Genomic DNA, 26,229 nt, shown 5'->3' with positions numbered 1-26,229 from the left:
ATGGCGGAGGTGGCACCCGAGTACGAGTCTGCGGAGCTGTGCACGCGCGCGTTCCGCGTGGATGCGCTAGGCCGCGGGTGGCGGCGGCAGCTCGGCGCGCCCGACCTCTCACTGGCCGAGGCGCAGGAGGAGAAGGAGGAGGCAGACGCGGCCGTGGCGGCGGAGCTGGGCTGCGCGGCGGACACGGCGGCCGAGCTGCGCGCCGTCTGCAGGTGGGAAAGTCCCGGCTGTCTCCAGGCGGGGATTTACGGCGCCGGTGCGAGCGGGACGCCTGTGGCGGGAGGTGGTCGGTGCCATCCCTTAGATGCCGCAGCGGTTCCTCAAGAGAGGTGGGAGGTGCACTAGTAAACCCGGTTCAGAGCAGCCTTTTCGGGGCCTTTGCCGTGTGTTTAACGCCCAGGTAAATCATAGAATGTTAAGGAGTCAGTGGACCTTACAGACCATATACTACTAACCCCTATGCCATGTGCAGGAACACCTTTCATCAGACCAGGTTGCTCAGAGCCCCATCCAACCTGTCCTTGAACACTGCCAGAGTTCCGGCATCCACAGCCTCCCTGGACAAGCTGTTCCAGTGTCTCACCACTCTCACAGTAAAGAATTTATGCCTAATGTTTAATATAAATTCCCCCTCTTTCAATTTGTACCATTACTCCTTGTCCTGTCACTACAGTTCCTGACAAAGGGTCTCTTGCTGATGTCCCTGTGGGCCAGATTTGCAGAGGAGAAGGAAAACAGTTTTTCTGGAGAATAGTGCTCAACTGGTGGAAATTTTATGTTATGGCCTTGAATTTGTGACCAAACAGTTCAGTGCTTAAGAAGTTACATAGGTGAATACTTAGCAGCATAGTACTGTTTGGGTAAAACTTAAGGTATCTGAACATCTTTGTGGTTTTAGGAAGCCCCAGTTGCAAAATGAAGCATATACCTTATATGAAGAAATAAGTTTGTATTAACATGGAATCATAAAATCGCAGAATGGCTTGGGTTGGAAGGAACCTTAAAGATCATCTCATTCCAATTTCCATGCCATGGGCAGGGGTGCCTACCACTAGAACAGGTTACTCAGAGCTCTGTTTAGCCTGTCCTTGAACACTTCCAGGGATGGGGCATCCACATCATGTCTGGGCAACCTGCTCCAGCACCTCACCACCCTCATAGTAAAGAATTTCTTCCTAATATCTAATCTAAACCTACTCTTTCAGTTTGAATCCCTTGGAAACATCATTTAGATGAGTTCAGATAGCTTGGCAGCATACAGTCAGTACCTGTTGACCTTCTCTGGGTCCTTAGTTCCCATTGACCTGTTTTATTCAGGGCTGGTGGTGAAGTCAAGAGCTATGCGAGTGCTTTTTGTGGGTTGAAGCAGCAGCGTGTAACATGCTATAGCTGGAAGGCTTTCAGGTCACATGGATAGTGAGACTCATCTCTCACCTGTAGAAGAGGCCTGATTTCAGGAAGTAATTCCTGTAGAAAGCATCACATGTCGCAATTTATCTGCAGCTCATCAGTAAGGAAGATATGCCAGAGTTCTGTTCCTGTCTGTACAGCTTTGTGCTTCAGCTGTCAGAGTTCTGGTGACTAGCATAATTTTTTACCATTTAGGCTTAGTAAAAGGAGAGGCTGACATTAGTTTTAAAGGAATGTATTCTGCTGTGCAGGAACTTTAGGAGTTGTTCTCTAAGCTCTCCCAGTGTAGATGGGATAGTCTCTTGATGGCTCCTGTGCTGCAGCTTATTCTCTGCAGTGATGGTATTGCTTGATCCTGTCTGTTGCTATTTTCATTTGAATTCCAAGCTGGTCTTCCATGCTTTCTCTATTTTTCCCTGCATTCATTTTGTTTTTTTCTTCTGTTCTGCTTTCTTCAGTTTACAACTGCTGCATTTCACCTGCTGTCTGCATTTGCTAGTGTTACAGAGCGATGCTGTCTGTTTGATGCTGCGTGTACAGTGAAAATTGGTCATTTGGGAAAAAGGACTGGCAGTCTATGAGGGGGAGAGAACTGATCTTCTGGCAGCTGTTTGTTGGCTTTGCAGGAGAATGAAGATAAACCTGCACATCCTGGTGTGACCTTTCCCCTGTGCAGGCTGGAAATCCCAATCCCTAATCTTCATGTACTTTTGCTTTTAAATTAAATAGCCCTAGCCTCTTGAGTCTCTCCTTAACATTGGCCAACCTCAAATCACTACCTCTGATCCCTTTCACTTGCCTTCTCTGAGCTGCTCATATTCCTCCCCCGAGGAGAGATGAGGACAATGGGCTACACTAAGATCTATTCTGATATCCTGGAGTCACATTACTGGCATAAATATAACTTTATAGGTGCTGAAATGAACACATGCTGGATATAAACACAGATTTTTCTGACTGTGAATTATTTCTAAGGGAACTTCTGACAAATTAAGGAGGTTTTCTCTGGGTAGAAGAGAGAGAAGATGTGGATACTCCTATATCTATTTTTAAAAGTGTTAGATTAAGAGAATCTTTCATGGACTCAGAATGAAGTTTTTCGATATCCACAGTTAAATATTTTTTAGAATATAGTGACATAGTGTACACTTAAGTATTTTGACAATTCAGAGTCTTCTGGTGAGGAGCAATGGTGTAATGTTTAAATGCTGTTTAACTCTTTGGGCATCTCAGTGTTTTGTGGTTGTTGTTTTTTTTTTTTTTTTTTAGTTTATTTATTTTATTTTCTTCTATTTTTTTCTGTAATACATTCCTGCAAACAGAATGCAGGAAAAAGTTTCCTTCTTCACTCATTTGCATTTGACTCAGTAAGAATGCCTTCCGTAGTGCTCAGGTTGTATGCAGATAATCATTATGGAAATTGGTTGCATTTTCCCCGGACTTTGGTGAAAATGGTGTCCTTAGCTAGGAAATTCCATCAGTAATTCTCTTAAATAACCGAAGTGTCAGGAGAGTAAAGTTCTAGGTTTTGTTCAAATGTCTCAATGGTCTGTGAGTGAAGTTTACCTTGGGATTCATTATTGGTATTTGACTGATTGAAGTTCTCAAATGTTGGAGATGCTGAGTTATGTTACTCTATTTTGTCTTCTGTGTGATTTGTTGTGTGCATGTATGGGGCAGGCTAAGCCTCAAATCACTGTGGATTTTAGGTGAGGTGAGGCTTGCAGGTACCTTATTTCCCTTCAGTCCTAATGGACCTTCTTGTTTTATTAGAAAGGGTAGTTGTAAATATCTCTAGGGATGTGTTATAAAGCTACATTAAGCCAGCATTAACCTCTTAACGTATTAGTATTCAACATCTTGTGGTATTAGTGTCTCAAAGTACTCCTTTAAAATATGTGCAGTATAAATAGTGATATGAACACTGTATCTGCTTATTATAAAACTACCAGGCCAAATACTAAAATATCTTTGAATTTCTAAAACTGAGAAAACTCACTGTGCTGCTAGAATATTCTGAGAAAACTAAAGTTGCAATGGTAAAGGCTTCATTGGTAGTCTATTTCCTTGTCCACATTTCCACAGAGTTGCTTCTGGGCTTTTTATTTCTAGCCACCTTAAAGTATCTTTCAAGGAGACATAAATTCATGTAACACTTTGCACTTTTTTTCAAGTGAGATCTTCAGTGATTGTTCCTCATCACTGTACTACATTTCGCCTTGAATTCCATTAAACAGTGTGGCAAATGCTTCCACCGCTGTTGTAGTGGAGTGCTCTGAGTGTATCTGTCTTGCACAGAGAATAGTCTCTGTGGGGACACTGTACTATGCCTTGCTTGTGGCAGTCAGGAGTGAGGGGTGCCCAGTGCAAACTTTGTATTGCCTGCACTTTTGTCTCTTAGATATATGGCACTGATTACTTAGCCTTAATTTCTGGAGGGTTTAGCATATAATTTCCATTTGTAAAGCCTGGTTTCCTCAGGACCGTGGACCAAATATTGGTTGTGTGGTTCCATTGGCAGCAGTGGAGTTACTCAGGAGGAGCTCCAGTGTGGCCTGTGTGTAAGGCCATACTGTAGCATAGTCTTTCAAGGCTTCAGTGCACGTGATTACAATTCATATGTAATGAATTATTAGACTGATCTTTAATAATGGCTTTTCCTTTAGAAATTGAGGGTTTCTGACTTTTCAGGAGTGAGAAATGGTGGTATCAGGGCTTGGAAGGGTCCATGAAACTTGTCAGGAGTTCAGTGGCAGTTCCTCTTTGCACTAGCTACCTTTCTGTCCTTACAAGGATAGAGAAGAAGCAACTTACATGCCAAGTACTTTACACAGTGTCTATTGTGGTGTAATTCCCTGCTTTCTGGGGAATGTTTGTTACTTTCCTGAGACAGGCAATTAGTGAGCATGGTGTGGATGCTACAGCCAGAAATCCCTGGCCTAGGGCAGTGGAAGGAAGGAAGGCACAAGTACTGATGGTGAGTTCTGACATTGTATGCACAGAAGGGAAATGGGAAACTGTCACCTTTGATGCAAGTGAAACTTCACAATGATAGGTAACAGACATTTTCAATGCAAGTAACATATGTGATGTTTAAAGAACTGAATACATAGTCATTTTTTCAAAATGGTAGGTCTTCAAGTGACAAGGGCTCTTTGGTGAATGGGATCACTGATCCATGTGCAGGAAGACTTAAATAGTCTAGTCATGCTGTCAGTTCTACAGAAAGGGTGAGTTGTGAGTTGCTTTGTGAGTTGGGGGATATGTTTTCCTTCATTAGGTAAGCTGTTCATAACATGACTCTATGCTGCATGGAGAACTGCCCCATTTGAAAGGCTAGTGCTTGAACTGTATTCTCCAAAGTGCTGTTCTCCTTCTTTATGTTAGTTAAATTACTGTTTCTCAGCTGTGGTTCATTCTGCACTTAATACATGACTCAGTTGTTTCTGCCTCCACTTCCTCAAGTGAGAATCTAAGTCGATTCTGTTTCCAGGAGGTTGTAGCTAATTGCTGCATAGTTCCTTTTAAAATGGTGCTTCTGAATGAATCCCCTTTTCTCAGTAACTTAAAAAAATTTATTTTCTTTTTGGGATGAAATCTGTGAAACAGAAAGGTTAAAACTTTGTATACTGTTGGATGGTAAGAAACTAACTAAACAATAATAGATTCAAATTATTGTGAATACAAAGTGACTCTATTGGCTCCTTAGAACGAGGCCATCTATGCACAACCTGACTTTTGTCTGACTTCTACTTATTGTCAGCTGGTAATGGTTGATTCCAGACTTCTATTTCTCAATCACGGCATATTCCTGCGCATTTCGACTCTAAAGGGTTATTCATTACAGCATTGTTGACATGGGGAACATTATAAGATTATAATGAAGACAAATGTAATGAAATAATAAATTGTATTGAGAATAAATTGTACAGTCCAAACGTTTTTCCTGGACTTCACTAGTAATTTGTTTGTCCCACAAAGAAATGGGTTTGTACAAGAGTTTGCTTGGATTCAAACTGTAGGTTGACTTAGGCAGTGGTATAAGCCCTGCACTTATATCGTGTGCGAAAATGGAGAGACAAAAGCAATTGAGTCTGATTCAAAGCAGGTGATATTTCTCCGTTTTAAATATTTTTTTCTCAGACTATTTTTAAGCTTGATAAAATTCTTTTGTGATTAATAGAAAATGCTCCTGGGAAGGACTGCAGAGGGATTGCATATATGATTCCCCTGCATCTGGTGTGCAACACTGTACAACCTGAAATGGGAACCCATAAATGGAACCTGGTGGTGAAGCCACCTTCAGGTTCCTGCCTCTCATACTTCTGCCATTCCACAGACCATGAGAAATCAAAGAGGATAACTGTAGATTTAGATTAGTTATTAGGAAGAAGTTCTTTACTTTGAGGATGGTGAGGCACTGGAACAGGTTGCCCAGAGAAACCGTGGATGCCCCATCCCTAGAAGTGTTTGAGGCCAGGCTGAATGGGGCCCTGAGCAACCTGGTCTAGTAGAAGGTGGTCCTGCCGTTGGTGTGGGGGTTAGAACTATATGATCTTTAAGGTCTCTTCCAACCCAAACCATTCCATGATTCAGTGATTCTATGAAACTAATAGAATTCTGACTAACTTTGAGTCAGAATTACTCTGTATGTTTGTAAAAAGGTGATTGATATTATTAATATGACTCATCTGAAACCTGCATCACTTAATCTGTTTGTGGATCTTTGCAAACACAAGAAAAGTGAGGATGAAAAGGGGCTGAGGATAGAAAAGAGGATACAAGGTAGAGTGGACCTGTTGCTTCTGGAAGAAGTATTGTCATACTCCTACTGGAAGAAATGGGGCATAAATTAGTGCCTTAATAGAGCTACAACAGCTCTACAAGTGGTGGCTTGCCTATGTTTGTACTTGAGCAGGGGTATTAGCTTTGCCATACACATTGAGGTTCTTAATTCGTTTCGATTGAATCTCTTGTGCCATATATCATCAGAACATCAGAGTAGGTGCACAGGATTTGAAAAAGTGGCATTTGTAGTTCATACAAGGTATTTGACGCACATGTTGAACTTAGAGAGCTTGTTAAATCTCTGGAGGCAGCTGTGCTCCATTAGACAGAATGCAAAATAGAGATAGGATTTACCCAATCTCTGTGAAAACCAAATATAAAGGCCAGATATAAAGGCCAGATATAAAGTCTTCTGGTTCTTTATCTTAACAACCATACTGCCCTTTTGCCCTGATTTAGGCTATAAAAGCTATATCTTGTTTATTCACATTTTGCTCTCTTTTTTCCTTTTAAGGGGGGAACAGTTTTCCCCCCTAGAGGTACAAAATGGTAAACCCCCAGGGGGTGGTGACCCTGGGGTTAAGCCAATGAGCGCTCCTGCAAAACATAAACATATCACTCAGACCGGAAAAGAAAGTACTTGTAGTAGTTGTTGTTGGAGAAGTAGCCATGTTGTGAGCCACGAGGAAGGGGCAGGAGCCCCTCTGGGGGGCCACAGCCCCCAGCCCCCAGTTGGGGGCTACAGGGACTTGGAACAGTGTTAAAACTGGACTGAGTATCTGTAGCTGAAAGCTGGGGGAAGCTTCTGCACCGGGAGCAGCAAAGGGAGCAGCGGCAAAACAGCACTGACCGAGAAGCAGTGGCAGAGAGCCAAGAGATAAGAGCAAGCAGCTAGAGACAAGATGCAGCTAAGCAAAGAGACACAGAGTTGTCTGAAGAAAAGGAAAGCAGCAGCAGAAAGAGAACTAAGTCACTACAGAGAGAGAGTTTGGGGTAAGGACTGCAACCAAAACTCCCCCAAACTCCTTTGAGACCCCTCCTAGGAGGAGGGAGATGGACTCTTGCTTGAGAAGAGTCTCAGAGTGCTACAGCAGCTGCTAAGCTAAGCTAAGCTAGCAGCCAGCTTGAGGCAGAGCACGGAAAGCTCTGCAAATGGGGCTTGAATCCCCTGAAGATACAGACCGTCGTGAAGACCCCTGCGCTTCGTGATATGACCGTGGTGGAGCGACCTTTGGGTGAATGCAGCCCACGGAAGACCCTTCGCTTGGAGTCGAAGGGCCGAGGGGCTTGGATACCCCCTTTGTGTGTACTGGCAGAGATCCAGCTACAGCTGCTGCATGGAGGACAGAGAGAAACTGCTGCCCTAGGGACTGCTGCTCTAAGAGTGGAAAGGATCTTTTCCTTCTTCCCTCCTGGACTTTTATTTGGAAGGGAAAAGAGATTTGATCCATTGTAAATACTGCTTTATCATAGTAGAGATAGTTGAGATTGTGTGTGTGATGTATTATAGTATTTATTTATGTGTACAGTCTTGTAATATAACCCTTCCCCCCATTTTGAATCTCATATGGTGTCTGGAAAACCCATCTCACACTGGGTTGAGATGTGGGAGGGGGGCTAGAACTAGGGAATTGGATTTTAGGGCTCTCAAACCATGACAAGAGATTAACTGATTTTTGTAATGAGGTAAGAAAAAATGTATAATAGTTATTTTCTTTTTTTTTCTAGCATTGATATGTTAATGTCTTCTGATAAAGAAGAGGACCCAGATGTTATTTCTGAAGATAGCAGTCTGCTAACTCTTCGGTATGTTGTTATGGTACACTCACACTACCCTTATTTGGGGTGGAGTTGAAAACAAGCACAAAAGTATGGCTGGCTGCTTGTTCTCTTTCCATGCAATGGTGTGTTTTCTGAGAATGTGTGCAGAAAAACTCTAAGGCCGGAAACACCAGATTGTGATAGGATAATTAGTATGAGCCTTCTGCTTGAATGTTGCCTAGGAATTTTTTATTAAGATATATAGAATGTTCCGTCTTTGGAACATAATGGAAAAGCTTAGGATTTCTGGACCTAAATACTTTTTAAATAATAACCAAGTTTGGAGCATGCAGAGGACTTCTCATAATCATGTGTGTGAGGTTCCTCTCCAAGGCCTTATGAAAGAAGTATGTAGGTTTTGCCTTTATTAACGCAAAGTCACATTGAAACAGCCAGAGTGTTAAGTACTGATGCAGTAACCAGATAAAGAGGTTATCTGAACCCACTCTGTATAGAATTCATTGATACTACTAGTGCATTTCAGAGGTTAAGCAATATATATTAAGTTTCCATCAGTTAGAGAACTTTGAACTACTTGGCCAGTTCAGGGATTTGCTGTATTTTACATAGTACTAATGTAAAGAAATATGTTAAGATTGTGATCAGTATTAAGTCTGATTGTTACTGAAAACCATTAGGAAGGTTTAGAGGGTAAGTGGACTTGTCCTGGAAGTTAAGGAATTGTTCATGCAGTGGTTAAATATATGTATTTTAGTAGGTATTCTGTGTATGATACTCTTTCTTCTACAAATGATACTGAAGTTTTTTTGATTGTTTTAAAGTCTATGCCATGGGGCTGAGAATATTTGTGGGGTTTTTTTTCCTTGTGTTTTGCTAGAACATGAATCCAGGTTTTTTGAAGTGTGGAAGGGATAGTTGAAACAGCTTCCTCAAAGGTAGCAAAGTGTTCTTTTCTAAACAGCCTCTTCAAACAACATTTTGCTGTTATTTCTTGTAAATATAAAACTGCCCTCAAACAACCTGTAACTTGCACATAAGGGGAAAGAGAAACACAAGCTGAAGTCAACAAGCTGGCCTGTGCGCTATCAGGTTTTATGAGAGTTGGGAGACTAGTATTTTAAGTTAGTCTGTCATACTAAGACAGACAGGAATCTTGCTCTTCGAAAGCTGCTCTGTGGTAGCTGATGTCATTTAAAAATATACCTAGAGATTCTGCATGGAAGTTGTTGAATGAAATTTTGTATTGTGTTTCTGCCCCTCAGAATTAGAAAGAAGGCCTTAGAGAGGAGAGGAGAAACAATTATTGTGGATCGGGCTTGCAGACAAGAAACTCTTGCCTATGAGATGGTAAGTTCCCTGTCACCTCACAGGCTCTCAAGACAGCCAAAATCCAACTTCTGTCACTATGAAATGTACACTGAAAAGGTTGGTTTGCAGATACAAGTTTGCAGGTAATGATTAAGGTTAAAGACATTTTATAGAAAGATAAGATAGGAAATCTGCTCTTTAGAGGTGATTAGAACCAAGTTAAGGAGGAATTCCAGCTCATTATCACTGTATGACTACTTTTATTTGGTTAATACCGAAGCCTTTTGTAGAGGATCAAGTATGCTGGGTATCACGTGAACTTATCATAGAGCTAGATAAAATGCATAGTGGTTTTGCTCCTGGAGTCCTGTGTTGGAAACAAAGCTTTAATGTTTTGGTGAGCTAGTTTCTGTAGGGCTGAAAGAGGAAGATAGTGGCAGCATGGTGGCAGTAAATTTCTAATTCTGAGCTTTGTAACGCAAGTTTTTCAGCCATTTTGAACTGTCAGGAAACAGAAGTGTAGTAATCAACCCCTCAAAAGGCATATGGGAATTTCTTTAATTGTGTTTAGTACCTTTTTTTATGATTTCCTCACAGTCATTGAAATCATAAACAGGAAAATTTAATTTCATAAATTTTCATAGATTCATAGAATCATTAAGGTTGGAAAAGTCATCTAAGATCATCGAGCCCAACCATTACCTTAACGCTGACAGGTCCGCCACTAAATCATGTCCCTAAGCACCACATCTAAACATTCTTTGAACTCTTCCAGGTACAGCGAAGTGCTGAAGTCCATGACTGGAACAAGCAAGCCATGAATTACTGAAAAAATTAGGGACAGAGGTATAGTGAGGAAGGAGCCTCATGTGACTCCTAAACATTTTTTCCCCTTGACGTTTCCTGGTCTGTTATGAGTTATCATGTTTCAGCTGTTCACAGACTCAGGCACATTATGTAAACAGCATGATGCAACAGCTATGCTGTGCTCTTAGCCTGAGGAATATGTGACAAAATATTTGCAACAGAAACCTTCATAAAGGCTTTCAGTGAGTGGTGTCTTACTACTATTTCTGAAGAATGAGCACGTGGTCAGTTATTGCATCCTTTAAGCAAGCAGTGGTAACTGGTTTGTGTGTCAGAGCTGATTGGTGTCCTTGTACAGGATGAGAACAGTAAGAAACACGAGTTTGGAACGTCTTGCATGAAGAAGAGAGATGGAAGCAACAGAGTCCAAGTATCTCTGAAGTCTCACAGGAGTACATGTTCCTCTTACAAAATTTGAGGAACAGTCCATGCTAGTGGGAAGTGCTTGTGCAGTCAGTATTTTCTCTTGATTTGTTGAAAAAGGAGGAAACTGCCACATGAAAGTGCTCTCTCTCATTCTTACAGCTGGGCTATGTCTTAACACAAAGTAGCATGGAAATGTAGAGATGCTTTTACTTCTTTTCTAAAACATAGTAGTGTGGCAAGGGCAGTGCTGGGTTTTGAGTTTGGATTTTGGAGAAATTGTGGCCTTCAGCTATGTCTAGCTTCCCCAATAAGAGGAAGTGTTGCACTAATTTTAATTTTCATGTACTTCTTCCTGTGACTGGTTTCTAGGTTAGTGTTTCTCATTTTGAGGGTTGCAATCTCCCTTTACATATGAAAGTATTCAAGGAGCATTTCAAAGCATTAAGCAGTGGAAGTTGGTAGCAGCTGGGTTCCATGAGGGGAGATTGACAGCAGGCTCTAATTACTTCATGCAGGTCCTCTCCGTAGCCAAGGAGTAGCCAGATATCTTGTAGCAAAGCTGAGAAATGAAGGAACATGCTTGAAACTGGTAATTAGAGCAGTTTCTCACTTTGCCATCTTGGAGGAAGTGGACTGTTTTCAATTCAGAAGGCTACATAGTCAAAACCGAGGTGGTTAGAACAGCATTTCTCAGACTTTTATCCAGAAGCTCTGATCTTTTTGTGATTGCCAATATAGTATATGTATGTGTATGTATATATTTTTCCAGGAGTCACATGCAATTGGAAAGAGGCCAGACAATCCAACAGATATAGTTGAGGAAGGAGAACTACTTTTAACTCTGAACATCTTCTATCCTGTTATATTTCAGAAGGTTGGTACTAAATTCTCTAGGTTGTATTCTGATGTCTGTTCCCTAGTCAAGTAATATTGCTTTCCTAAGTCCACTGAAGATGTGTAGTAAACCCTTCAACTGTGGTAATTTCTTAAGGCTTTTCAGAATCTGGCTTTCATTCTGTTAGTGGTTTACAGAACGAAACTTTTACAGTAATTACTCAGTAGTTAATTTATTTCACAGAAAGCTCAAAATCTGAAACTAAATACATGAAAACTAAAGTAGTCTTTCTGGATTTGTTAAATGAGCTCAGACTTTCTATCTTTCCTTTGCAGTGGAGAATGTGACTTTTGAGTTTCTGAATATAACTAATAAATGTCAGTCTTAGGAGAAGCTGAGGCTAGATGCTGTTTAAAATCTCATACAGAGAAGTGATGCACCATACGCTGCCAACTGAAGAGCAGTGCTGATGCTGACAAGTAATAATTTATCTGAATCTTGTATGCTGTTTCCTTTGTAGCATAAAGATCACAAACCCTATCAAACAGTCCTTGTACTGGGCAGCCAGAAGCTCACTGAGCTGAGAGACTCGATTTCTTGTGTCAGTGACCTCCAGATAGGTGGTGAGTTCAGTAGTCAGCCAGACCAAGCACCAGAACACATCAGCAAGGTAAAATTTTCTATGTGGAAACTTCTACCCGTAAAGGAGTTTTGAAAACATGCAGGAGAGAGGGAGATAGAGTTTTGTTTTGTTGTTTTTATTCAGCACTACATTCACCTGCATTGCCTGTTGGTTGCACTGCAAGTAAATAGAATCATAAAATCATAGGATTAGCTGGGTTGGAAAGGACCTCTGAGATCATCAAGTCCAACCCTTGATCCAACACTGCCATGGTTACAGACCATGGCACTAAGTGCCACATCCAGTCTCATCTAAAAAACCTCCAGGGATGGTGAATCCACCACTTCCCTGGGCAGCCCATTCCAATGTCTGATTACCCCCTCTGTAAAGAATTGCCTCCTAATATGGCACAGCTTAAGACCATGCCCTCTTGTCGTACTGCTGGTTGCTTGGAAGAAGAGACTGATGCCCACCTGGCTACGACCTCCTTTCAGGTAGTTGTAGAGAGTGATGAGGTCTCCCCTGAGCCTCCTCTTCTCCAGGCTAAACAACCCCAGCTCCCTCAGCCTCTCCTCATAGGACTTGTGCTCGAGTCCCTTCACCAGCCTCGTTGCTTTTCTCTGGACCTGCTCCAGCACGTCAATATCCTTCCTGAAGTGAGGGGCCCAGAACTGGACACAGTACTCCAGGTGTGGCCTCACCAGTGCTGAGGACAGGAGAAGAATCACTCCCCTGCTCCTGCTGGCCACACTGTTCCTGATCCAGGCCAGGATGCCATTGGCCTTCTTGGCCAGCTGGGCACACTGCTGGCTCATGTTCAGCTTCCTGTCAATCCAAACTCCCAGGTCCTTTTCTGCCTGGCTGCTCTCCAGCCACTCTGTGCCCAGCCTGTAGTGCTGCATGGGGTTGTTGTGGCCAAAGTGCAGGACCCGGCACTTGGCCTTGCTGAACCTTGTCCTGTTGGAATCAGCCCAACTCTCCAGTCTGTCCAGGTCCCTCTGCAGAGCCCTCCTGCCTTCCAGCTGATCGACAGTCCCCTCCAACTTGGTGTCATCTGCAAATTTGCTAATGGTGGACTCAGTCCCCTCATCCAGATCATCAATAAAGATATTAAACAGGACTAGGCCCAACACTGATCCCTGGGGGATACCACTAGTGACCAGCCACCAACTGGATGCAGCACCCATTCACCACCACTCTCTGGGCCCGGCCCTCCAGCCAGTTCCTAACCCAGCACAGAGTGCCCCTGTCCAAGCCATGGGCTGCCAGCTTTTCCAGGAGAATGCTATGGGAGATGGTGTCAAAGGCTTTGCTGAAGTCCAGATAGACCACATCTGCAGCCTTCCCCTCATCCACCAGGTGGGTCACCTGGTTACAAAAGGAGATCAGGTTGGTCAGACAGGACCTGCCCCTCCTAAGCCTGTGCTGGCTGGGTCTGATCCCTTGTCCATCCTGTAGCATTACTAAGATGACCTGTTTTGTGCTATGTCAAGAAAAACATCATTATTTGATATCTTTTCACCTTGCTAATCTTACGTTTTCAGCTCCTTCCTCCCCGCAGTCAGACATTGGAAGAGGCTACCCAGGGAAGTGGTGGAGTCACTATCCCTGAAAGCATTCAAAAAATGTGTGGATATGGCACTTGGGGACATAGTTTAGTGCTGAACATGTGCATGAACATAGGCTGGGTTAATGATTCGACTTATGATCTTAGAGGTCATTTACAACCTTTATGATTCTATGTCCAACCAATTCCTAGGACGCAGGGTCTCACCATGCATAGTTGTTGCTTTGGAAGACAAATTCTTTTACCATTAATGGCCCCTGCCTCTTTCCCTCCAGTTCTCTGCTGATCGCAGCATCATGTAACATGGGATGGCCTTTGGGTCAGTTTGGATCAGCTCTCCCAAATATATTCCCTCTCAGCCTCTTGCACAGCTCCAGCCCACTGGCCTTGGGAGGCCTGGAGAGACAGCCTTGAAGCTGTGCGAGCACTGCTCAGCAGTGTATTATCAAGTCTACCTAACCAAAAATGCAGAGCACGCACTACATGGACTGCTGTGGAGAGAAGCTTGACTCCATCCCAGCCTGACCCAGTGCAGCTGATCAGGACACAAAGTACTTTTTGCTGAAATGACAGAGAATTATTGCAGTCCTGGGCCCTGCATGCACACACACAAACAAACGCACAACCATGACATGGGAGCACTCCCTGGTCACATCTATATAAACAAGACAGACATGCAGTTTTGGAATGTCCAGTCACTTCTAGGGTCTCAGAAGAAAATCTAGCATCCTTGAAAATTCTTCCTTAATTATGTAGCTTGTCACATGCAGGCAGTCCATTTGTACCATTCTCCTCTGTCAAAAGTAATTAACAGTTCACGGAACTTGTACCAGCAGTGCAAGAGTCACCAGATTCCAAATCAACTGCAGAAGCTGAACTGACCATTAACCTATGTTCTCCACTAAGCCATATCTCCAAGTGCCACATGCACACCTTTCCAACATTCCCAGGGATGGCGATTCCACCACTTCCCTGAGCAGCTTATTCCAATGCCTGACCAAAAATCTCCTTTTTTTTACTTTTCTTCTGTATGCAGCCTTTGCTTTTTCTCATTATACTGCCTTTATCTCAACCCACAAGCTTGCCTGTTTTATTTTCTTTCTCCAGTCCTGTTGGGGAAGAGGAGTGAAAAAGCAACTGGGTAGCCAGCCAAGGTCAACACCTTGCTGATATTTTAAAAAATATTATTAGTCTTTTTTGAAATTGGTGCCATGCAATTACCTAATTTGTGCAGTGATGCTTATGTTCTTGTTTTATGTTTTTGTAACTGCTATGATAGGGAGAGAAATCAGAGAAAAGCACTAAAGTAACCTGTGGCTGGAGAACAGTATCAGGAGAGTAGCTGCATAGATGGAAATCATATAAGTCTAGTTGTCACATCAGCATTTAAAATCAGTCCAAAACTTTTATTAGAAACCTGTAGAATGAGGTTTCTTAATATAATTTAGATACCTAAAATACTTGGATTTTTGACATGTTCTTGTTTAAGGTGTTTAGTCTCTCATAACACTAATGTTATGAGACAGTAGTGTTACAAACAGTTCTCTCTGTCTCTCAGGATCTCTACAAATCTGCTTTCTTCTATTTTGAAGGCATCTTCTATAATGATAGAAGATACCCAGAGTGCAGAGATCTGAGCAGGTAGGTGCAGTATTTGTAGATGTTGACTAAGAAAAACCTTAAGGGAAAGAAAATGTATTTAGTTCCTGTATTTTAAATACTGGAATATTTAGAGTATAGAGCGGGAATGGACTTTTCATACTGTCTTTTCAGGTTGAATTGATTTTTACATGGACGTTTAACTTTACTTGCTCTACTTGTTCCTTCCATTCACTTCCTTTTTGAAGAGTACAAATCTGTTTTTTTACTGCATATCCTGTTTTGCTCTGTTGGGATGGGATTGCTGCGGAAGGTGGCAGGTACCAGTTTGTACTGGCTTTTTAAGTGCCCTCCCTAGTTATGATGACCATCAAAAGACTGTGAGGTAGAAGATGGGTCAGAAAGACAACAAGCTCACCTGTGTGAAAGTTGCTTGTTCTGCTCAATCTTGAAAATATGCTGAATGCCTTCACGATAAAGTCAACATTGGGACTGTGTGACTGTTCAGAAAAGGAATCTGAGATTTTAAGGAACTATAGACTTGCTTACACTTCTGAGATTTAGGAGATCAAAATGTTTAATATGGCTGATATGGAGGAGCTGAGTTTGGACCCTGTTGTTTTGCCAGACTTGTTGTGTGACTTCAGAGAAATTAGTTATTTTACTTCTCTTTCTGTCTATGAGCAACAATGATCTTTGCAGAAAGGCTTGTGATAACAAACACAGCTTGTAGAACTGAAGTGCTTTGTATGTAGGAGTGTACTGAAAAGCCAAAAAATAATTGAGTGGCCAGTGCCCTTCCAGTGCTAAATTTTGAAAATGTAACTGTGCAGTTGTCAGCTTTATGTTTCTCCTTGACAAAAACCAAAAAGTTTTTTAATACTTTAAAACAAAGTTATTGACCAAAGGAACCAAATAACTTGCTAGTAATTGGAATTATTGGACTGCTTGAGAGGTGTTGTGCTGCAAACAGTCTGACCTGACTGGGTGCTATCAGGAGCATACACTGACTAGAACTCCTCAGGAAACTGTCTGGTGGGGATTTAAAGGCAGATGTTCCACAAGAGCAGTGCACAGTGCTGTGGGGTTGTGGTATTGCTGTGAAATCACCTTCAATTATTACAAAATCTTGTCAGTTGTTTTGATTTACGTCATTTAACTGGTCTCAGTGAAGAGTCTTGCATGTCCCCCCAAGGCATCTTTTTCTGTGCATTCACAGTTCATAGCATTGCTGTGCTGATTGCCTTTCTGTTTTCAGAACAATTATAGAGTGGTCAGAATCTCATGACAGAGGCTATGAAAATCTTCAGTCTGTTAAAATGGAGGACTATGTATTTAATGATGTGTCCCTTAAAATTGGCTTTCCATACCTTTTCTGCCACCAAGGGAACTGTGAGCACATCATTATAATCACAGATATAAGGTAAGTTACTGTTCTTTGGGAGTCCTTATGCAAATGAAAGCAAGCCTTCTGTGGACAAACTTCAGACATGAAACGCCAAATATTTGTTAGACCAACTTATTAACTTTAAGATTATTCTGCTGCCTTCTTCAGGGCTTATTAAAATTTTTATTCCATATACATGTGAGTATCTCTGAAATAGAGTAATCTTCCTTGCTTTTTGTTTTCCTTTGCATAAAAAGACTGCTTCCTAATTAGCATGGTATGACTGCTATATGACAGGAATGGCACTCACAGGGGAAAGCTCTTTTTATGCAGAGCCAGTGTGTGGCAGATATACATACTGACTCTGGAATGGCAGGGAGCGGAATGGTGTAGGCTCTGGCTGGACTCAAATGGGCTAGTTAGCGTGAACTTGAAGCTAAGGGGCAGGAACTGAAAAGGAAACAGAGGAGTTGAAATAGTGGGCTGAAGTGGATAGGCAGGAAGGAGAAGGAGGTGGTGGTAATGACTGTGAGGTGGCACCACATCAACAGTAGAACAATGGTGTATACTCTGCTCAGTGCATTACGGGTAGAGAGCACTCCTTGGATTGTCTGTAGTGGGTGACAGGTCATTTTCAGTTCCCAGGAGCCTGATGTACCAAAGCATTGATAATATATAGTGCCTCCCAAGAGGAATACAACTCAAAGAATGGTATAGGTGTTGCAAGTAGATGATCTCAGGATTATGAACCTCTAGAGATTCACCTGGTAATAGTCTGTTAGCCTGTGTAGGAGAGAAAAGCTTTGAAAAGACCATATACAGGAGATGGTCTGAAGACTTCTGAGTTACTGTGCAAACTGAGTTTACTTGTGACCATAAAATGCACAGGTGGTACAAGTAGCAGTCTATCTCCAGATTTTCTTCTGTGTCAAGGAATGTTAAGCAGAAATCTAGTCAGAGTTTACACAGGAATCTAAATCATACCATATTCAATGTCTGTGCTTATTATCAGATAAATTCCAATGTGGCAGAGTCTTTATTGTATATTATGTATTTCCCTCAAGGCTCATTCATCGTGATGACTGTCTGGACAGGAACCTATATCCCTTGCTAATCAAGAAACACTGGCTATGTACCAGAAAATGCTTTGTGTGCAAAATGTACACAGCAAGGTATGCTACATTCTTGATTCTGTTATCTTCTTAAATAAGTCTCTCTAGGTGCTGCTGAAGTAGAAATCAAAGCTCTGTATGTATTTCATAATAACGATAATAATAATCTTCACTCTTTGAGCAGTTGTTCTCTCTCTAACCAGGAAAAGGCCTCCCGCAGGTAGCGTTCATTTGGGGTTGATGATTCAGGAGGTTCAAAAGAACTGAAATGATGAAAAGGCTAATTATTTGGCTCACATTCTGTTGCATACATAGAGCTTGGCTCTCAATCAGTTACTTTTGAAACTAATGCTGCATTTTCCCCCTCTGCAAGACGTGTTGCAAGTTCATTTACCAGAAGTCATATGGAGCTTTTGTTTAATCTAGCATCTAAGCAAGAATAGATCTGTCTAATATAATAAGATCTAGAGATTTTTAAAAGGCATGCAACTTTTTCCACAGGAATCTCCTAACCTCTACCTGAAAACTGTGTGCTCTGTAGTACTTGAAGGAACTTTTTGTGATGCAGATTTTCTGCAGTTAAGAGAGGAGAATGTGAATATGGTGCTCTTTATACTCTTTAATTTAGATATGAAAAAGACTTCCAATAGACAGTGGAAAGTCCTCTGAAAGAGTTTTATAGACTAGGCTAGGCTCCCTGATTTTATAGGTTGGAAAGACTTATTTGCAAAATCACCTTTTGCCCTTTTTTTCCCCCCAGGGGAGCTTATGCTCTCAGCCTTAGTTTGACACAGCAGCTGCATCTTTGCTATCTTCCTCGTTTGGCCTTAGACTTCCCTGGAATCAGGCAAAGAGCCAATTCCCTTTGTGATGGGAGCCCATCCTAGTGTTCCTAGAAGAGCCCCTAGGATGCCTTCACAAGTGGCTGTAATCTGGGAGGCATTTGGCCATAAGGGGAGGTGGAGCCAAAGGGTCAATATGGTGGAAAGATGGGGTGGGAAGGACATTACCAGAGGTGGTGTAAATTCATGAAATTAAAACCAGAATTATGCACTAAGCATAAGTGAGGACATGATAAACCATGGTCAGCAGAGCTGCTTCGGCTGGCTGTCCTGTGTGTTCTGATCTTTTCAGATAGCATCTGTAATCACTACAGCTGTTATGACCTTTAGAGTGCTAGCATAAATTAGTTGCTCAGTGATATGGTAGGCCCTCCTTTTACATGTTAACTTGTGTTCATGTTAACTTCAGTGCTTGTGGAGTGTGCAGCAGTCCTCTCCTTGTCTTTCTTGTCTGCATCATCCAGGTCCTACTTTTAGACTCATAAATGGATTTGGTTACTTCTCGAAGTAGTTTAGGTCAGTCATGTCTGCTCTGTATCACAGTTTCTTACATTAATGGAAAACAGGGTGACTTTAATGGCCACAGGGTGGACAGAAGATTCCTTTTAATTTTTTATTCTGAGGCACTCCACCAGCTACGCAGGTTTGAGGAATTCCTCAGAAGTGCTGCTGTAGCAGCTGGGATTGACAGTGAATGGGTGTGGAGTTTGGAAATAAGCTGTATGCCTGGGGTGGGAAATATGCAATATCAGTAGTACCTGTTCTGTATAGTATTACTGATGTTTAGTGCTGCCATCCCCAACTGTGAGTAAAATGTTGAGATATTTGTCACAAACATGTTGGACTCATGAAAAACACTTGTGTTTTGTAACCTGCAGGTGGGTAACCAACAGAGACAGTCTGGCACCAGAGGATCCTTGTTTCTTCTGTGATGTTTGTTTTCGGATGCTCCATTACGATGCAGAAGGCAATAAACTGGGGGAGTTTCTTGCATATCCTTATGTTGATCCTGGGATTTTCAACTGAAACTGCCGTGTGCCAGAGTGAATTCAGTGAAACTACATTGTTGAATCTGTTGGTCTGGCTGTTAAAACCACTGGAGAGCTTGAGTTTTGAGCATACTGCTGGGTTTTGGGTTAGGTTTGTAACCACCTGAGGTGGAAGGAGCCCTTTGCACTTGAAGTCGTTCTGTTATGCTTTCTGATTGTAAAAGTTAAGTTAGCATGGAAAAATATAATACACTTTTACAACATTACAGCACTAAAAATACAGATGTTTAAGAAGAGAATGCCTGGCAAAAGAGCCATGATTTTGAGAAGTTCTGTGCATCCAAGGATCTGTAAACCTCCCAGGATGAGAACATGGACATCTTACCTTGAAAACTCATCATCTATGAACAAGGGTGCAGGGCACTGAATTTGTAGGGAGGAGAATGCTTTCTGAGAAAGCAGCTCAGAATGGATGGTTAAATTCTTGGGTCTTGCCTGCAAATGGGGGTGCTTGTAATCTGTAAACTACTGCTGTCTGCGGTTTGTGACTCTGAGGACTCATTCTGTGAAGAGTAAACTACATTTCACTGATTAATGAACTGTAGCCTGCCTTTCAAATAATTTTGTTAACTGTTTACAGTGCACAGTGTTCACTGTGCGCTTTTTTTTAAGTATCATTCTGTTACTGTAAGTAATGACATTTTTTATTAAAATGTGACCAATTTGTACTTCCTGTAGTCTGATGTTAAGCTGAAGCTCTGTCAAGACAGAATGTACTTTTTTTTTAAAGTCTTCTGGAATTAAGAGGATTATTACTGGAGTTCTTTGCAAGTTAGGAAAGTTTGTAGTGCTAACTGCTTTTCTTTTGAAAACCTCAGCTAATTCTCGTTAGTGTAAAGACAGCTTACTCTGACAATCTGCATACAGCAAAGTGACAAACTGAATTCTGTTCAGGTCCTGTAGCTGCAGATTCTGCCAGAGCTTACTTGATTATCTTAGATGTCCTGAAACAAAGGTATCTTGAGCATTTGCAGGACTCCAGTGATCACTCACATACCTCTCTGCTTTCTGGTGGTGTATTAGGTCACATGAATATAAATCTGTGCTTTTTTTAGGAACAAAAGAAAAAAGGTTAGTTTTTTTTTTCTGCTTGTAAGCCAGCCAGCTGTTGGTCTATGTATTTTAGTACATCAAGCACTGATAACAGCAGGTGGTGATAGTTCTTTTATCCTACAGGAATCTGCAAAAAACAGAGTGCCTTGCCCACCACAACTGTTGCAAGTTCAGCTGTTGAAGCTAGACTGCTTTGTGGTGCTGATGTTTAAAAAAGCCCCCGCAACAGAGCTCTGGTTGCAACTGCAACTTCAGTATTTGCCTCATAAGCTGCTACTCTTCATCTCTCCCCCACCACCTCCTCTTTCAGCTGTCTCCCAGAAATATATGGACTTCCCAGTCCTCTTCAGTGGATCTTGGATCATAAAGACAGCATAATTTCTAAATATATTGTTTGCTTGTTTGATGGCTTCTTATGCTGAGTTCAGCATAAGTTCTGTGCAGTCAGGTTTTTGTCTGGGGGTTTCTTCCTTTAGCTGTAGGCAAAAGGGAGTGGCCAAAATGTGAATTTATTCTTTCATTAAAATAATTTGCCTCAGTATGCTCTCTCACCCAACCCACTTACCTTCTTTCCATTAAAAAAGTTGCTGTCAAATATATTTCATAATTGGTGTCCCTGCAAATTAAGAAATTTTAGAGGGCCAGTGCCATACTTCCAGTCAGGCAGAGAGAAGCTGGCTACACTCTGGGTGTGGGAGTTAGGGGCATTCAGTGCTTAACTACAAAACAAAGAACTCTTATTAAAAGCTTGCTGTTTGTGTGACCTGGTCCTGCTTCATATTTAATGATTTAATTTAAATAACAAAGGAAACAAAAAGGTTACATGAAGTCATAGGTTTTAAAGATACTTCCCAGAAGCTGTCACAGGACAGCTGGGTCTGGTCTTGATTTGACGTGTCTTTCTGAATTAGTCCTCTGAGTGAAATCCAGCATAGCACTCAGTGTCTGTAACTAAGTTTTTATGACACCAGCTGGGTATTTGTGTTTTAGCAACTTGTTAAATGCTGTGAGTTTTTTGGTGATCAGAACTTCAAAGCAGCTTTATTAGTTCATGATGTAAAATGAGAATTTTTTTTTTTAATAATCCCTTCTCTGTGTGTTTAGTAGTTTAATCTAAAAAGCATTAACCTGAACCTGTGGTTGGCTTTTTGCTTTGATCTTTTTTAAACACTTGGTGATTAGGCAGCATGAACCTTTTCAAGTTATTTCAAACTTCCCAAAGGTCTTGGAGATTCTTTCCCTCATCAAAGTTTTTGCCTTGCTGACAAGATGGTGATACAAAACTCTGTTTCTTGTATTGAGGAAGAGGAGATGTCCCTCTGATTTACTGCTGCTGTGAAGTTCCAAAACAAAGTGTGACTCATATATACAGTGTCACTTCCCAGTGGTAACCTGGCACTTGTAATGTTACCCCAAAAGCCCCATGTACTTGAATGATGAGCAACTCAATAGGGTTGCACAGTATTTTAAGCTGTAGTGAACTTGATTCTTGAAGTAGGGATGCTGCTGTCAAAGCTAACTTTGCTTTAAATTTTGTGCATAGCTGTGATTTCTTTCTTCAGAAAGAATCAGCCTTATTCCTTGTGAGACTTGACTGCCTAGTCGGTCTCAACTCTGATAAATTATATTTGTATCTTTCAAGAGACACAGTTCAAGGACACTCAGGCATCTTGGAAGGTGAGATGACCTTCCAAGTCAGTCAGTCAGTCAGATTTTGTGAATTTAGGTTAGTTCTGGTTTGTAAACAGGCAGTAAATTCAGGCAGTAAAAGCCCAAGCAGCTGCATGGACAGAGTATGACACAATCAGGAGCTTTATCTCTGCATCCATCTCAACTGAAGCAGCAGCATGGGGACCCATTATCTCTGAAACAGATGTGTTAGTTTTAAAACACTTTTGTGAAAATTAGGTGGATTTGGCATCCTTGTCAATAACACAGTACCTCTTTTTTTTTTTTGTATAAGGGGCTTGATACAAAGGGATGGTCAAAATTGAAAAGTGCTTATGTGAGGATTTCCATTAACATCTTTACAAAAAGTTTCAAGGGTTACAGTGAAAGTTGTTTTAGTTTCTTAAGGTTTCAATAAAATACACCTCGGGACTAATGTGGAAACATGAAAAATACGGTGTATAGTAATTATCTGTATTTGGAAACTGAATGAGAATGCTGCTTGTCTGATGGTCAGCTGTGCAGCCATGTCAGTAGCTCCCCTGAAGAGCAGTTTATTATGAAGTGCTAGAAACTGCCAAAACTCAAAATCTTTGGAGGCCAATTATTGTGGCCATCTGCCAAAGACAGTTTCATACTGGGGAGCTGCTGTGGTGACTGAACTTGCAGGTTTGACTTGAGGTACCGTCTTCAAGACCTGAAGGCTATTCATTTTGAGTATATAAACACCTTCCATTTCATTACACAAGCACATACTCATTTTGCACACGAAAAGCTTTGCAAGTGATTTTAGCATTTAGTAACTATTTGCATGTTTTTTACTTTGTGTGGGAAACTGCTGTATTCAAAATCTTAATTATACTGCTTTGAACTGAAACATCGACGAGTTTTAACTTCCAGTAATCAGTAAGCAGTGGGTTCTGCTTGTAAAGAGGCTTCAGTATTTAATCATTAACCTTTGTAAGTGCCTGCAGCTTGGGACTTTAATTTCCAAGGCAGCCAAGGTGTTCCTACAAAGTGCTACTGTAACTGACTGCCACTGTGTTTTGTGCAGTCATTCATGAGCGTGAGGCTTTCCCCAGGCACATCTAGCATCTCTTCCCCATTTGATTGACAGAGCAGTGAAAAGAGAGTTTTAGATGGCTTGCAACTTCACACAGGTAGAGTGGAAATAGTACCAGTTTGTAATTATGGACAAATAGTGTTTTTGTTAAGACTGGTACAGATGCCTGAATGTCCATGTGCTTCTATCTTGACAGAGATGACAACAGAGTAGTACGGAATGATGAAAAAATGTATGCAATTTGTAGTCCTCAATACAGTGAGGAAACGTTTAGAAAGCATGCAGCATGTTCTAATATTAAGAAGTCTGCAGTACAAATGAGCAAATGGCTCCATAAATCCAGCTGCTGGTGAACAGTGTTGTTTGAATGTTGAAATAAATACTCTTCTGTTGGCTTTTCCACATTACCAGACCCACAATCCTGCCTCATCTTAACATTACAGCCAGTGTACAGAGTATTAAGACCAAAAATAAACACAATGTGTTGTGCTTAGGGACAGCCTATAGAAGGAGTTAATTCATCTACCTGTAATGCTGTGTAAAACTTCAGTGAAACTACTCCAAACAGACACCAGCAGCAGCTTATGTGTGGAGACACCACTGGTCTCTGGAGTGGCATATTTAGCATGGGGAAAAAAACCCATCCACTGTTACATATTAAAAAAAAGTGCAAAGTTGCAAAGATATCTAAATAGCATTTTTGAACACAATAAACATAATACTATTTCTCCAGTGAGGGTCAGGTACTAAGTTCTGATTTCAGGCTTTTCATGACTTTTTCTGTGCCTCTGGTCACTAGTGGGGATTTTTTTGTTTTGTAAACCATGGAAGTGAAGTGGAGGTTCAGGCTACAATCCTAGAACTGTTATGCAGTTTACTATTCTAGTTTGTTAAAAAAAAGGGGGGAGAGGCAAAAGAAAAAGTAGTTTCATCTCTCCAAATTAGGAGGTAAGAGAATAAGAAGTTAATTCATAGAAGGGCATAATTTCAGTGAAAAAAACCATTATTTTCAAGATAAATCTGTCACTTACAGATTCTGGAAAACACAGAAGTTTGAAAGCAGTGCTGAAGCTACTGACCTTCACCTGGTTGTGATGTATGGATTGCTGGAATTGCTTTTTCCTATTACTGAATATCAAGCTGCTTGGCACTTCTGTAAGAGCACAACTGCAAACAAAAGTGAAGACTGTACCAAGCTGCTGATCTTGAAATGAGGAAAGTCTGTTTACCTTGTTTTATTTATGAGGAATCCCCTTTCTCCATACCATGGGTAAGAACAAAAGAACAATAAAAAATCCAGGTGGGCTGACTGAAGAGGCCATGGCAGCAATTTGCAAGGCATGTAAACAAGAAATAATGTGACTTCTCAGTAGTGGATACTATGCTGTTTTGGTCATGGTTCAATACTGGAAACTCTTCCTTGTTGAATGGTGCCAGTTAAGGATTCTGAACTACTGGTCTCCACCAGGCTGTAATCATACTTTACTGTTCCTGACTCGAAGGTGACACAATACAAGGTGATACACACAGCTGGAACACTGTTGCCTTCCCTGATAACCCCATAACAAGATTTGGGTCCATCACTGCTGGTCACTTTGTAAATACCACCTCCTTAGAGCACAGGAGCAGTCAATTTCAAGTAAGCCAGCCAGGCGAGACAGGAGGCCAGCTTGGCTGAGCAGGAATTTTCTTGGGAGCCAAGGCAGACCAAGAAATGTGTATGCCCAGTGGAAGCATGGACAAGGCAACATGGCAGAAATACAGACATGCTGCTTCACACTGTAGGGAAAAAATTCATGCAGCCACAGCTCAACTGGAGTTGAAGCTGGCCAGAAATGTGGGAGTGATAAAAAGAGGGTTTTTCTTTAATATGTCAGTGGCAAAAGGCAGTGCAGAAAAACATCAGCTTGTTACAGGATGAGGATGCTCACCTCACAAACAGGGACAGAGACAAGGCAGAGGCTTTCTTTGCCTCCGTCTTCAACACCTATGACGGCCCACGGGGGTCTCAGTGCCCTGAACTGGAGGACCATGACTGTGAGAATGATCAACTCCCAGTCAACTTTGAAATTGTGTGGGATCCACTGCTCCAGCTGGATCCCTAGAAATCTATGGGACCTGATGGGATTAATCCAAGAGTATTCATAAGAGCAGGCTGATACCATTGCAAGGTTGCTACGATTTTTGAATGGTCTTGGGAATTCAGAGAGGTCCTATGAACTGGAATCTGGCTAATGTTGTCAAGAAGGGCAAGAAGGATGACCTTGGAAACTACAAGCCTGTCAGTCTCACTTCAGTGCTTGGTAAAGTAATGGAGAAGTTTATTCTGGAATTTACTGAAAAATACCTGAAGGACAATGCAGGCATTGGTCAGAGCCAGCACAGCTTCAGGAGAGGAGACTCCTTATCCAACCTGATTTACTTTATGACAAGGTAACCCACACAGTCGATCAAGAGAAGCCAGTTGATGTAATCTTTTTGGATTTCAGTAAAGCTTTCGATACTGTCTCTCACAGGATCCTTCTGGACAAAATGTCCAGCACACAGCTGGATAGGGACAGGATGTGTATGTGAGCAATTGGATCATGGGTGGAACACAGAGGGTCACAGTGAATGGGGTGACATCATACTGGTGACCTGTCACTAGTGGGGTTCCACAGGCCTCCATCTTAGGCCCAGTTCTCTTTACTATATTCATTAACAACTTGGCTGCAGGACTTGAAGGAATACCAATTAAGTTTGCCAGTGACACTGAATTGGGAGCAGCTGCTGTCTCCCTAAAAGGCAGGGAGGCCCTGCAGAGAGACCTCGACAAATTAGAGGACTGGGCAATCACCAACGATATGAAGTTCAACACTAGAAAGTGATGAATTCTGCACTTGGGATGGGGCAATGTTGGATGTTCATACAG

General features: G+C 41.7%; 1 protein-coding gene and 1 long non-coding RNA gene across 4 annotated transcripts; one reads left to right on the top strand and one right to left on the bottom strand.

The window, feature by feature from the left end:
- SNAPC3 (small nuclear RNA activating complex polypeptide 3) lies at positions 1–21,286 on the top strand. Of its 3 annotated transcripts, none has more exons than XM_027709237.1 (9): positions 1–212; positions 7,927–8,004; positions 9,243–9,327; positions 11,291–11,395; positions 11,877–12,026; positions 15,104–15,186; positions 16,403–16,567; positions 17,596–17,703; positions 19,364–21,286. In XM_027709237.1, the coding sequence occupies exons 1-9, from the start codon at positions 1–3 to the stop codon at positions 19,509–19,511; spliced, it is 1,134 nt and encodes a 377-aa protein (XP_027565038.1). In that variant the 3' UTR covers positions 19,512–21,286. The 3 variants fall into 3 exon arrangements, with proteins under 3 accessions (XP_027565038.1, XP_027565040.1, XP_027565039.1); XM_027709239.1 differs by lacking the exon at positions 1–212 and adding an exon at positions 272–400; XM_027709238.1 differs by lacking the exon at positions 1–212 and adding an exon at positions 812–830.
- A 258-nt stretch (positions 21,287–21,544) lies between these two features.
- Positions 21,545–26,075, bottom strand: LOC113981696. The gene is made up of 3 exons (XR_003538501.1): positions 25,666–26,075; positions 23,845–23,925; positions 21,545–22,451 (listed from the first exon to the last, which is right to left on the bottom strand). It is a non-coding gene; the product is annotated as an uncharacterized LOC113981696 (long non-coding RNA).
- Positions 26,076–26,229: the final 154 nt, after the last annotated feature.

This window comes from Neopelma chrysocephalum, unplaced genomic scaffold (assembly GCF_003984885.1).
Source record: "Neopelma chrysocephalum unplaced genomic scaffold, ASM398488v2 Primary Assembly neopelma1_96710, whole genome shotgun sequence".
NCBI lineage: Eukaryota > Metazoa > Chordata > Aves > Passeriformes > Pipridae > Neopelma > Neopelma chrysocephalum.
This window is presented reverse-complemented; position numbering and strand designations above follow the sequence as displayed.

Excerpts from the sequence above, each read along its gene's own strand:
- SNAPC3 (XM_027709237.1), top strand. The coding sequence starts at position 1 with ATGGCGGAGGTGGCACCCGAGTACGAGTCTGCGGAGCTGTGCACGCGC. Across the intron at positions 213-7,926 it reads GAGCTGCGCGCCGTCTGCAG|CATTGATATGTTAATGTCTT; the intron begins GTGGGAAAGTCC and ends TTTTTTTTCTAG. Across the intron at positions 11,396-11,876 it reads ATCCTGTTATATTTCAGAAG|CATAAAGATCACAAACCCTA; the intron begins GTTGGTACTAAA and ends TTTCCTTTGTAG.